Raw genomic sequence first — 13,169 nt, forward strand, 5'->3', positions numbered from 1 at the left:
AGAGGGGTACTGAGGTAGCTATAGCCTTTAGGGGTCTGCTCGTCACGCTGAAGCAGGGTATGAAACTCCCCAAAAAATTCAGCCAGACCACAGGGCTGGTTAGATGTAAACCTTGCCAGCTCTGACCAAAACTTCCTGCCCACAAAAAAATAATAATATACATGTCTAAATTTAACCTGACCGTCGGGCAGGTGAATTTGAAATCTGGCAGTCCGTGTTGAAAATACCCCGTCCCGGACGGTCGGGCAGGCAGGTCACTATATCGAACGCTGGCTGAGGAACCGGGTTCGATTCCCCACATGGGTACAACGTGTGAAGCCCATTTCTGGTGTCCCCCGCCGTGATATTACTGGAATATTGCTAAAAGCGGCGTAAACCTAAACTCACTCACTCACTCATAACTAAAGACGTGAAAGGATGGCACTTGTTACACTTCCTGCAGTACAACATTTGGGATGAAACAAGGACTGGAGTTTAGGAAGCTTAGTGGTTAAAGCGTTCTTCGTCCTACCGGAGGCCCGGGTTCGACACCCCTTGAACCACACGCACTCACCTATTTTTAAATGTGTACTTCTAATGTCATGAAGTTTATCATAACCGGAGATGACGTCCACAACTGCAAAGGTGCATATGCAAGTCGATTTATCTCACCCACAGCGCGTATGACCTCTGTACTAGATACAATAATAAATCGGTTAAGCTTCCTCCCATTCATCGTATTTTGTAATTGTTCAAATGTTTTGGGTCTCATGTGAAAGACGCTTGTTCTGTAATTAAATGCTTTCCTTTATATATGGCCGCCAACATGTTTGGAGTTGTTTGAGAAATTGTGGGGTCTCATTTGTCACTTCGCTTGTATTTTTAGTGGCCACTTACGGATTCGTTATAGGTGACGATGGTATGAGGTGTTTCTCGAGTCGTGTTCTAAGCAGATTAGGATAAACGATTTTACCACAATGTAATGATGATTCAAGTGACACGAATCTTGTTCTAACGCGAAACTAAACATTTCAGAAATATACTGAAGAAAATAAACGTTTACATTTCAAAAAGTAAACATTTGAAATCAATATGTTCTCGATATAGTTACCGGAATGGTTTTCTCAAACAGGTTTGATATGGGAGGAGTGCAAACAGATCTGGTCCGCAGGCGCAAAAGACTACTTCCGGTCTCTCTGGAACGTTGTCGATTCTCTGATGTTGAGCATGCTGTTAGCATCCTTTGTCTTGGAGATCGTCACACCGATCAGATTACACCAGGTGATCCAGGGAAGCAGTGAGAACGGCTCGACAGCCACGCCCCTGTGCACCCTCATCGCCGACGGCGACATGTCATTGGTTGAATTCTGCACCATTGGCAGGAAGGATAATGTATCAGGTAGAGTATTCGGTGTTGAATATATCTTATCGTTATGACAAGCTGGTTACAAAAAGCATATGATGGTGAGGCTTATGTTGTTGCACACCCTTGAAGATCCGGGTTAGAATTGGTCTTCAGCGACCCATGCTTGTCGTAAGCGGTGACTAACTGGATCGGGTTGTCACTGATCTGGTCGTACCCCAACTGCGCAGATCGATGCTCATGTTGTTTATAACTGGATTGTCTGATCCAGACTCGATTATTTAAAGACGTTGGCGTTGGTCTGTAAATAATCGAGTCTCGACCCGACAATCCAGTGATCCACAGCATGAGCACCGATCTAAGCAATTTGGGATACGATGGCATGTGTCAACCAAGTCAGCCAGCCTAACCACCCGATCCCGTTAGTCATCAATACACTATGAAGTATTTGTGTACAAGAAACCTATAATCGTGGGTTCGAATCCCAGATTCGCCCTGTTTCTATTTTAGGTCTGTCAGCACTATACGCGAGTTCGTGGGCTTCCTTATACAGTTAAACGTCTGATTTTCACACTGTCCATAGCTGCGTTCAATGACACTTGAATATAAGGTCATCATCTGCTTGTAAGAGATGACTAACGGGATCGGGTGATGAAGCTGGCTGCCTTGGTTGGTGTGTGGCATCGTATGCCATTTGGGTATATCAATGGTCATGATATCAGTCATCGGGCTCGCAGATCCAGACACACCCCCTCTCATATAGTTGAATATTTGGTACAATGTGAAGCCCCTTTCTGGTGTCCCACGCTGTGATGTTGCTGGAATATTGCTAAAAGCGGCGTTAAACCAATCTCACTCACTCACTCGATGAAATATTGCTGAGTGCGGAACAAACACATACAAATGAACCTTTCACAGCAGAGTCATCATTTACACAAACCCCCAGTCATGCTACATGATAGTCACATGGGAATCTAAAAACCCGAAGAAACAACAAAATAATCACATGAAAAATAGAAAAGAAACAAATAAACAACAACAAATATATCTTTCTCCTGTTGTTTTTTTCCAGTGATATGGGAGCCGGAGTGGATACCAGACCCGGAGCTACTGTCAGACATCCTTTTTACATTTGGCACCATCCTCAGCATTGGTCGGTTCTCCTTCATCATGCCAGCCAATGAGGCCCTTGGTACCATGCTGGTGTCCTTCCATCGGACAATCAACGACCTGCTGAAACTGTGTGGAATGTTCATCCTTGTTCTTATAGCATTTGCCTCGGGATTATCAGCATTGTACGCCCCGAGCAAGTGTAGGAATAGAAGCTTTGGCTCGTAAGTGTCATTTAATTAAGATAGATATTTTAATAATTTTAGTAAATATATGTAAATAATCATGGTTACATTTGCTGAATTTTGACGAATTCTTTAGGATAAAGCAGAAAGCAATATCCCTAAAGTTTGAAATCATAAACAATCACGTTGTATAGCATTATATTTGCACGAGTAGTCCCTTTACGAATGAATGTATAACGTCAACGCAATCACGCTCGTTTATCCGAGGGGCGGTGGGGTAGCCTAGTGGTTAAAGCGTTGGCTCGTCACGCTGAAGACTCGGGTTCGATTCCTCACAAGGGTACAATGTGTTAAGCCCATTTCTGGTGTCCCCAGCCGAGATATTGCTGGAATATTACTAAAAGTGGCGCAAACCCATATTCACTCACTCACTCGATTTGCCGACAAAACAAATTCCATTTGGTGCAAAATGTAAAATAGCCGTGACAATTACATGAAAAGACTAGTCAAGCCATCAACCTATTCTTGACTCAAGTGTCGAGAGAGAGAGAGAGAGAGGTCGAGAGAGAGACAGAGAGGTCGATAGAGAGAGAGAGAGAGAGAGAGAGAGAGAGAGAGAGAGAGAGAGAGAGAGAGAGAGAGAGAGAGAGAGAGAGAGAGAGAGAGAGAGAGAGAGAGAGAGAGAGAGAGAGAGAGAGAGATGGGAGGCCCCATCCACAGATGAGAGAGAGAGAGAGAGAGAGAGAGAGAGAGAGAGAGAGAGGAGGAGAGAGAGAGAGAGAGAGAGAGAGAGAGAGAGAGAGAGAGAGAGAGAGAGAGGAGAGAGAGAGAGAGAGAGGTCGAGAGAGAGAGAGGTCGAGAGGTCGAGAGAGAGGTCGAGGAGAGAGAGAGGTCGAGAGAGAGAGAGAGAGGTCGAGAGGTCGAGGTGAGAGAGGTCGAGGTCGAGAGAGGTCGAGAGAGAGAGGTCGAGGTCGAGGTCGAGAGAGAGATATAGAGAGAATGATAGAGAGAGAGATAGAGATAGAGAGAGAGATAGAGAGAGAGAGAGAGAGAGAGCAAAAAACATCTGACATGGGTCTACATGCTGTATCAAATGAGAATCACATGAAATTCACTTGAAATTGGTTGCGTTTGAACCAAGTTTTTCAGGTTATTCAAATACTTAGTTTAACTCTGTACTCTGTTTGACATACGTGTTTTAAATCTAGGTTTGAGGCCACTATATCCACCCTGACTTGGAGTATGTTCGGTATGGGAGATTCCTCGGCCCCAGCTACAGATGGTCAGGGGCCACTGGCCTCTCTCACCAATAACCCTCACAGGGACGCCGGCGTGACGACAATCGGCTACTACCTGTACGCCATCTATGTATTTGCGGCCATGATAGTACTGCTCAACCTCTTGATTGCTGTCATGTCCAACACCTTTGAAGAAGTTCAGGTAATGGTTGTTTAGTATGTGATGTACTGGGATTTAAAGAAAATATACTACTGTGTGTTCCATGTATCTTTGGGGCGGTGGGGTAGCTCATACTCACTCACTCACTCCATGTATCTTTTACAATTATTATACCATTATTATCCTTATAATCTTTATATTCTTCGGATGCTGTGAGATTTTAAATATTTTAAAACGTCCATGTGTCTATAGGATTTGAAGATGTAAAATGTTTGCAGGTTAAACATTCTAATTGAATATGGTGCAATACGACTCAAACATATTGTACGACCCACATGTGTGCGCATGGAAATAGCACAAAAAAGGATTGTATTCATCATCATCATCATCATCATCATCATCATCATCATCATCATCACCATCACCACCACCACCATCATCATCATTATCATCTTGGGCGGTGGGGTAGCCCAACGATTAAAGCGATCGCTCGTCACGCCGAAGACCCGGGTTCGATTCCCCACATGGGCACAATGTGTAAAGCGCATTTCTGGTGTCCCCCGCCGTGGTATTGCTGGAATAATGCTAAAAGCGGCGTAAAACTAAAGTCACTCACTCCTTATCATCTTACATTCTTACTAAGATAATGGATACATACATTTGTATAACACCACTACAGATAAAGCGCCAGAATCATTCCTATAATCATAATAATCTATTTAACTCCACTAAATCCAAGCATCTCGTTGCACCATTCCTACTATATCACACTCGTGTATTCACGAGTTACTATCAAACACATCACATTTCGTCAACCATGAACTAGTTTCATTGTTTGTGTCTTGAAGTGCTTTCACATTAAACTAATGACATATCATTACATTGATCGGTATGTGAACATACATGCACCGGACAGCCTCTAATCAAACCTTATTAGACCAAACGCAATCTAAAGCCAGAAAGGGAATTACCTACATCGTAATGGCTGGGCTTCTGGTGTGTGAAATCGCCATTCACATTTCTATGTATAGATCAAACGTATGACACAATATATGCCATGGTTTTCACTACTATTCCAGGGCGTGAGTGATGTGGAGTGGAAGTTTGCCCGTACTGAGTTGTGGTTGACCTTCATTGAACCCGGAAGTCCCGTCCCGCCGCCATTCAACGTCATCCCAAGCCCCAAGAGCATTGTCAACTGCTTCCGGTACTGCTTCTCCTCCTGTTCCTGCGCCAAGAAACCGGAGCCGGAACCCAAGACATTTAAATATGCTGCTGTTCAGGTGAGTACGGTGTTCCAGTGGGCGGGCCCCGGCCGGAAGTAGCCATGACGCATCACTTCCTCCATGTCAAAGTTGTTCGCAAAGGACTTCTGATCTACTCTATGGAACAGTTATAACGTGAATTGAACTGTAGTTTGTAATTTGCCGCATGGTCTGCAATTCCTGATTCTGGCTGTCTAAGGCCATTTATAATCTTCTCCTTATGTACTTTGTTTATTACAGACAATAGAATATTTATTATTATTATCAATATGGAGACAAAAGCACATATTGTAAATACTTGACTGTTTGGTGCAATCTACCCTCTCATAAACGTCTGCTTGCACAGACAAACCAAGCCCCTGTCGTAAATTTTAGCCTCACTGGTCAAATGTATCCTGTTCTATCCTTCAACTTGTCTTGAAAATCATATCATTTACCACAAAAGCCTTTTTGGTAAAATCTACGTCTTATAAACTTGTATAGAAAATCCCAAGTCAGATGATAGGCCACATGTATGCATATTTCATTCCCTTTTCAATTACCGTTACTTCTTTAGTTTGTGAAATATGTCTTCGTTTAATATAGAAATAGACACTGGCAATCAAGAACAATGATCAGTTCTAAGTGTCAAGTCAGTGCTGGTAAGAATGTATCAAGACAAAGTAAAGCAGGAGTATTGTCCTCATGTGTCACTTTTGATCTAGCTTAATGCACGCAATCCACAGAGCTTTGTGTGGCATCACCTACGCACATATCCACAAGCTCACTGCACTTGTACAGCCTGCATGTTGCTAGATGCGATTTGATTATGTGTGTGTTGTCGTGCACTAAATGTACAGCAATTTTTTTTATTATTATTTTATTTGATTTTTTTTATTTGTACAGCAATTGATCACAATGTATTATTTGCTCATCAAGACTAAATGCATATGTTGGTTACGCAACGTAATGTTTAGACTTAAAACCATCTGTGTAAAATTGTACTGCGAGGAAAGGTAGACCAACTGAGGGATGGAGAGAGAGAGAGAGAGAGAGAGAGAGAGAGAGAGAGAGAGAGAGAGAGAGAGAGAGAGAGAGAGAGAGAGAGAGAGAGAGAGAGAGAGAGAGAGAGAGAGAGAGAGAGAGAGAGAGAGAGGAGGGGGGAGAGCAAAAAACATCTGTCATGGGTCTACATGCTGTATCAAGTGATAATCACATGAAATTCACTTGAAATTGGTTGCGTTTGAACCAAGTTTTTCAGGTTATTCAAATACTTAGTTTAACTCTGTACTCTGTTTGACATACGTGTTTTTAATCTAGGTTTGAGGCCACTATATCCACCCTGACTTGGAGTATGTTCGGTATGGGAGATTCCTCGGCCCCAGCCACAGATGAGAGAGAGCAGGAGAGAGAGAGAGAGAGACAGAGAGTGAGAGAGCAGGAGAGAGAGAGAGAGAGAGAGAGCAGGAGAGAGAGAGAGCAGGAGAGAGAGAGCAGAGAGAGAGAGAGCAGAGAGAGAGAGAGCGAGAGAGAGAGCAGGAGAGAGAGAGAGAGAGAGAGAGAGAGAGAGAGAGAGAGAGGAGAGAAAAATAGGGAGAGTAAGGGCGAGAGAAAATGGAGAGAGAGCATCAAAGTGAGAGCGTTTGTTTGTTGTTGTTTAACGCCGCACTCAGCAATATTCCAGCTATATGGGCAGAGACAATCCTGTTGATCAGTGATCAACAGCTTGAGCATCGTTATACTCATTTTGGATACGATCACAAGTGCCAACCAAGTCAGCGAGCCTGACCACCCGATCCCGTTAGTCGCCTCTTACAACAAGCATGGATTGCTGAATACCAATTCTAACCCGGATCTTCACGTGACAGGAAGAGAAAGGGAGAGAGCGAGTGTGAGAGAGAGATAGAAACTGAGAGCGAGACTAAGAGAGAGTGTGTGTGAGAGAGAGAGCAACAGGGTGAATGAGAAACTGTGGGTTGACGAAGAACAGAAAGACATTGCGTGACGGTCTGTATGGAACAGAAGACAGGGAGGAAGATGGAGAAAGTTGCAGAGCTGAGCAGGGGTCAAAGTGGATACATGGAGAAATGACTGATAGAATGGTGGAGTATCTAGAGTGAAAACGAATGAGAAGAAACCTCCCTCTTCCGCATTGGCTCTCACATTCACCTTCTATCACTCTTGCAATCTTTACAATCTTCCTTTCTCTCACCCCAAATGCGTTGCTCCATCTCTCACCTGTCAGAGAGACGAGTCACAGTACCGACTCGAGACTGAATGTATTCATGTTGGAGAGGCAATGTCAGAGTGTGTCGTGCGTTCGTGATGTATATACTCAGCTGTGAAATAAACTAGTTCATTTTTTTCCCCACACTTCATGCGTTAATACACGTAATTAGGAGACCCAGTAACCTGCAGACTGTGATTAGTCTTGATGAGTGTTAAATGCTTCTGATACTGGTGATAGTTGACAGTGGGTATTATATATGGCGTATCATTCCAGGATTACCACTCATTTGACGAGGTACAGTACATTATGTTTTTGGTTACGGGAATCAATCTTACTTAAACCCAAACCCAACTACTTCCCAATTTTCGGGAGTAGGTTTACCCACAAGTCTTTGCTATGCATATACCATTAATCCATGAGTATTTGCCAGGCATATTGCTTAAAATATTCTTACATTACATTTTATATTTTGCACATGCTGGCCGTGAACAATTTTATGGGTGTTTGATTTATGAATATTTGCCCGCCAAGGAGATTGTTTTTGGTGTTTTTTTCAACTTCCCTCATAATATTGTTTCATTTGGTTTTTCCAAATAACCGTACTTTTGCCTCTTTGGTCTATATTGAATACATTTGTACCGTGTTCCTAAGATGTGGTAAATTATGTTAGAAAAGGGCATTTAAACGATATGATTCGTTAGTACGTTGTAGCTTAGATGATCTTTGAAAAGACTTGAAAAATGCATTTAGCAAGGGTAAAGAAGGCGAAAAATAACCACCCACTGAAAACGTTTGATGATGCCACGTCCAGTAATGGAACCGCTAAAACAGTGAGTGCAAAGATAATTGATGGTAATTTTGTAGAAATGCCAATTTTCTGGTAAATACCCACTTTTGCCACAGTTTTGTCCATACACATACATTAGGAATTTGATACAATACATCTCGAATGGGATTTGGTCGTTAGCTGCTATGTCACAGCCGTTTGGGCTTATCATGACATGCACTAATAGACATTAATTGGTGGAAATTATGCTATATGGTATAACAATGTACAATATGACCACTAATTATGTTTAATTCCTGCTGACTGTGATGGGAGTTAGCGCCATGCTATCAGTGTGTTAGTCACCCTGGAGGTGCTGAGCCGTGCCCAGGTCCACTGGTGACCGGGTTTGAATCCAAGATCGTTGTGATGATGATCCTTTATCTGTTTTCAACATAGTGACAAATTTCCACGCCTAATATCTCCTTAAGAAACGGTACACAAAACCACCAGTAGAATGCATGGACTCAAGAATTAGAAGCTGAATTTGAATAAACCCTTACTGTCCAAGCCCGCTGTTAGCTTTCCTAAAGTCTGTATATAGAAGGTTAGTAGCTGCTGCCACTGAAAATTCCTTATATTCTACATTCGTTGTATATAACTGTCATTACATGCTTATTCCATCAAAGAACGTTGTACATGTAACATAATGTCACAAATAAGGCCAGTATGTTCACTGGAAAAGGTCCAGTCAGTATCTACCTTTGACATGTCCATTTCTCATTTGCATTGGATTCCAAAGTTCCATTCCAATCCGCACGAAAGGATATATATTGCTGGGTCCAACAAATATACCACCAAATACCCGATTTGTTTGATTGGCATTCTAGAAGTTGGGTAGATGAATGATGAGGACTATTTTTATGGATATACAACTTCTTTATTCTGTATAGGCGACGTTTCGACATAGATTCTAATGTCGTTGTCAAGCAAGTGATGACAACGACAACTTGCTTGACAACGACATTAGAATCTATGTCGAAACGTCGCCTATACAGAATAAAGAAGTTGTATATCCATAAATATAGTCCTCATCCTTCAAATACCCGATTACCCATAATAATTAACACACAGTCTTTGAAGGACAATGGATATGATTAAATCAATTCAAATGTGACCGGACGTTTTTCAACTTTGCATGCAACTTTTGGCCACAAGCTGACGTCGATCCATTGTCACTTAACCCAGTGACTGAAGATACGCAAACCTCTTTCTAAATGAAAGTGAATATCATATCGCGTTAACCGATGAATCAAGCTAAATATATTACATCCCTATAAATAACATTTACACATATCCGAAATTTGGTAAGGAACATTTTGGACAACAGTTCTTCCGGAAGAATGTAGGAAAGAGGCATGAATTCAACTTTTCAAAAGTCAACTGTACCTACTGTTTGTTATGGAATATGACAAAGCTGGAACTGTTGGAATATTGCTCGACATTATGTTGAATATCGGAAGACTGAAGTCATCCCCCACTTCATCACTGCTGTGGAGAGATCTTTTCATTCTTAATGTTTATGTATATATCTGAACGTCCAACAGACAATGGGGCGGATCGTTCGTCAAATGGAAGACTCGGGTTCGATTCCCCACATTTCTGGTGTCCCCTGCCGTGATATTGCTATATATTGCTAAAAGTGGCTAAAGTCATTCACTCACTCACTCAACAGACAAGAATGTTCCTTTGTTTTGTTTGTAGTTCGAAAGGACTATTTTTCTATTTTTGAAGGATATCAGGTCATTCATAAAGTAGAGTTATACTACTTGGCCAATCTCCCTTGTTTTCAGTTTGCAAATCCAGTATTCTGAGCAAATATTCCGATTTCATGAAGAGAGACATTAGTAAAGAGTTAACACAAATTGTGAAATTACATATTCGTGATTCCACTTGATTCCTGTATCTTGTCAATCCTTTATTGTCTTAACGGTTATGCTTAATGTTGGGGACATTTGCTGGATCCAGGATTTTCGTATTTTATATGGCTGGAACTTTGGACTCCAGTACAAAAGTGGAATTGGCATGGCTTTAGGTTGATAGCACTGTTGTGGTTTAGTAGAATTTCCCTAAATTAACATTCTGACCTTATATTGATGCAGTGCTGGTGTTGTGGGAGGGACGATATAGATGCAGTGCTGTTATTGTGGGAGGGACGATATAGATGCACTGCTGGTATTGTCGGATGGGACATTTAGATACATTGCTGGGTACCGTTGTAGAAAACAACATTAGCGCTGAGACTAACTTTTGTCTGTTTTGTAGAATTCCTCAGAGTATTTTAAATAATGAGGTAATAGGTAAATTCTATTGTATATTTGTAGATTTCCAAAAAGCGTTTGATTCAGTAAACAGGAGCAAATTGCTCTACTTGTTGTTGCAAGGAGGTATTCATGGTAAAGTCCATAAACTTTTAACAAATATTTACAAGAACGTTAAGGCTTCATTTCGGTGTAGTAAAACAACTATGACTGGCATGTTCAATACATCATGTGGAGTGAGACAAGGTTGTATATTGTCACCAGTATTATTTATAATGTATATTGATGAACTTGTAAATGAAATAATGAAATCTGACGACAGTGGCATATTTTTTTATGAATCCCTAAAAACATTATCAATATTGCTTTTTGCTGATGATGTAGCTATATTTGCAGATTCTGTTATCAATCTCGAAAAAAAAAAGATATTTTGGTAAGATACTGTAAGAAATGGGGATTAAGTATTACTCCAGCAGAAACATGTTTTCAAAAGCATGTGAGACACTTTCCCAACAAGCAGAAAAGGCACTCTACCCAATTAAACGTTTTATCAACAAAATACAAAATCTGCCAAATGAGGCAGCATTCAAGCTGTTTGATGGCAAGATTAAGCCTATGCTTTTATATGGGGCTGAGCTTTGGGGATGGGAAAAACGTAAACAAGTTGAAAAGGTTCATTCAAGTTTTTGTAAATATGTATTACAGATTGGTTCTAGGGCATCAAGTAAAGCCGCACTGGCAGAATGCGGTCGTTATCCTATTGAAATATATGCCTATATTAGCCTTCTGTCGTTTTGGATGAGGATTTTACGGCAACCGCCATACAGATATACAAAGAAATGTTATGAAATGTTAAAAAGACTAGATGATAATGGGGATGAGAACTGGGTATCAAAAGTGAGAATGTTATTATTTAGATACGGTTTCGGTTATGTATGGATAGCACAAGATGTTGGTAACGAGAAATGTTTTCTGGAGAATTTTAAACAGCGTTGCAAAGATATTTATTATCAAGAGTGGCATCAATATATAGCTTTTTCCGAATCCTTGACGTTCTATTCAACCATAAAGACTGACTATTTTTTTTTGAAAAATATCTTGTAACTATTACTTCAAAAGATTTACGGAGATGTTTGACAAAACTTCGTTGTAATGTACATGATTTTAATGTTAATTCGTGTAGATACTCCAAAAACTATGAAACTGCGTTTTGTAGTTCCTGTGTGACTGAACTAGAAGATGAATTCCATATTACATTAGTATGTCCTCTTTACAATGAGTATCGTGCTAAATATTTACCTGAATACTGTCGTAATTACCCTCATGTCCAAATGTTTATTGAATTGATGAGAACAAGCGATAAGAATACACTATTAAGACTTTGTATCTTTCTTAACAAAGTGTTTGTACTTCGATCGAAACAAAAATCTCTGAACACATAATCGTATCTATTGTAATAAGATCTGCATGTCTTTACCTTACTGTTTTACACATGTTGTACTGTTGGCCTCATGGCCATATATACGTAATAAAGGAAATTATTTGTGCTACAGACTGAAGTTACAGTGTCTAGGCTTGAGTTGCGTCAACAACAGGATATTGAAATGCATGTGATACATATCCGGGCTGAAGGTTCTGCTAAAACTATCGTAATCGGATCGAATTTTGAACAATAGCTATGCTTTGATAGGCCGAATCAATAATTTAGATATATGGGGATAAAAGTGGTTTTGTGTTTGCCGTTGAAGTGAGATGAGAGTTAATCGATTTAGTTGGGAAGAAGACTTTGTCAGTTTGACGAAACTGATTGATTCCTGTTGATTGATGGTAGGCGACTGTGGTACTTGGCAACACATGTCGCCTGCAATAACGTACCTGAGAGATGTTGTAGTGTGGCGCGGTGTTGTTGTCGTATATGTTTAAGTAGAGGCGTGGGCAGGGATATGTTGGTAGAGTGCTCTAATTGAAGCATTGGCGGTGTAGATGTTCTGCTGCTTTTGTGGAACTGACGATGTAGAATTTGTGCGGGTATTGCGAGACGGGAATATAGATATAATGCTGGTTTTGTTGGAGGGGCGATGATCATACATTGCTGGTATTGTGGGGGGACAATATAGATGCAGTGCCCGTATTGTAGGATTAGAGCCATAGATGCAGTGCTGGTATTGTGGGAGGGAGGATATAGATGCAGTGCTGGTATTGTGGGAGGACGATATAGATGCAGTGCTGGTATTGTGGGAGGACGATATAGATGCAGTGCTGGTATTGTGGGAGGACGATATATATGCAGTGCGGGTATTGCGAGACGGGAACATAGATTTTATGCTGGTATTGTGGGAGGGGCGATGGTCATACATTGCTAGTATTGTTGGGGGACGATATAGATGCAGTGCCCGTATTGTGGCATAGACGATGGAGAATTAGTTCTGGTATTGATGGATGGGCGATATAGATACATTGCTGGTATTGTGGGATTAGCGCCATAGATGCAGAGCTGATATTGTGGGATGGACGATATAGATTTAGTGCTGGTATTGTAGGATTAGCGCCATAGATGCAGAGCTGATATTGTG

The 13,169-nt window shown here is 41.1% G+C and overlaps 1 protein-coding gene across 8 annotated transcripts in view; it reads left to right on the top strand.

The window, feature by feature from the left end:
• Positions 1-13,169, top strand: part of LOC124271384 (short transient receptor potential channel 6-like) — a 65,380-nt gene that overhangs the window by 39,272 nt on the left and 12,939 nt on the right. For 5 of the 8 annotated variants that reach the window (XM_046706518.1, XM_046706519.1, XM_046706521.1 and 2 more), the window contains exons 5-9: positions 1,112-1,378; positions 2,415-2,676; positions 3,846-4,077; positions 5,115-5,318; positions 7,783-7,803. In XM_046706518.1, coding sequence (XP_046562474.1) covers positions 1,112-1,378; positions 2,415-2,676; positions 3,846-4,077; positions 5,115-5,318; positions 7,783-7,803 — 986 coding nt within the window. The remainder of the gene's footprint in view (positions 1-1,111; positions 1,379-2,414; positions 2,677-3,845; positions 4,078-5,114; positions 5,319-7,782; positions 7,804-13,169) is intronic. The other 3 variants (XM_046706520.1, XM_046706523.1, XM_046706524.1) reach the window with 1 other exon arrangement.

The sequence above is a fragment of the Haliotis rubra genome, unplaced genomic scaffold (assembly GCF_003918875.1).
Source record: "Haliotis rubra isolate DU_JTF1 unplaced genomic scaffold, ASM391887v1 Scf16, whole genome shotgun sequence".
NCBI lineage: Eukaryota > Metazoa > Mollusca > Gastropoda > Lepetellida > Haliotidae > Haliotis > Haliotis rubra.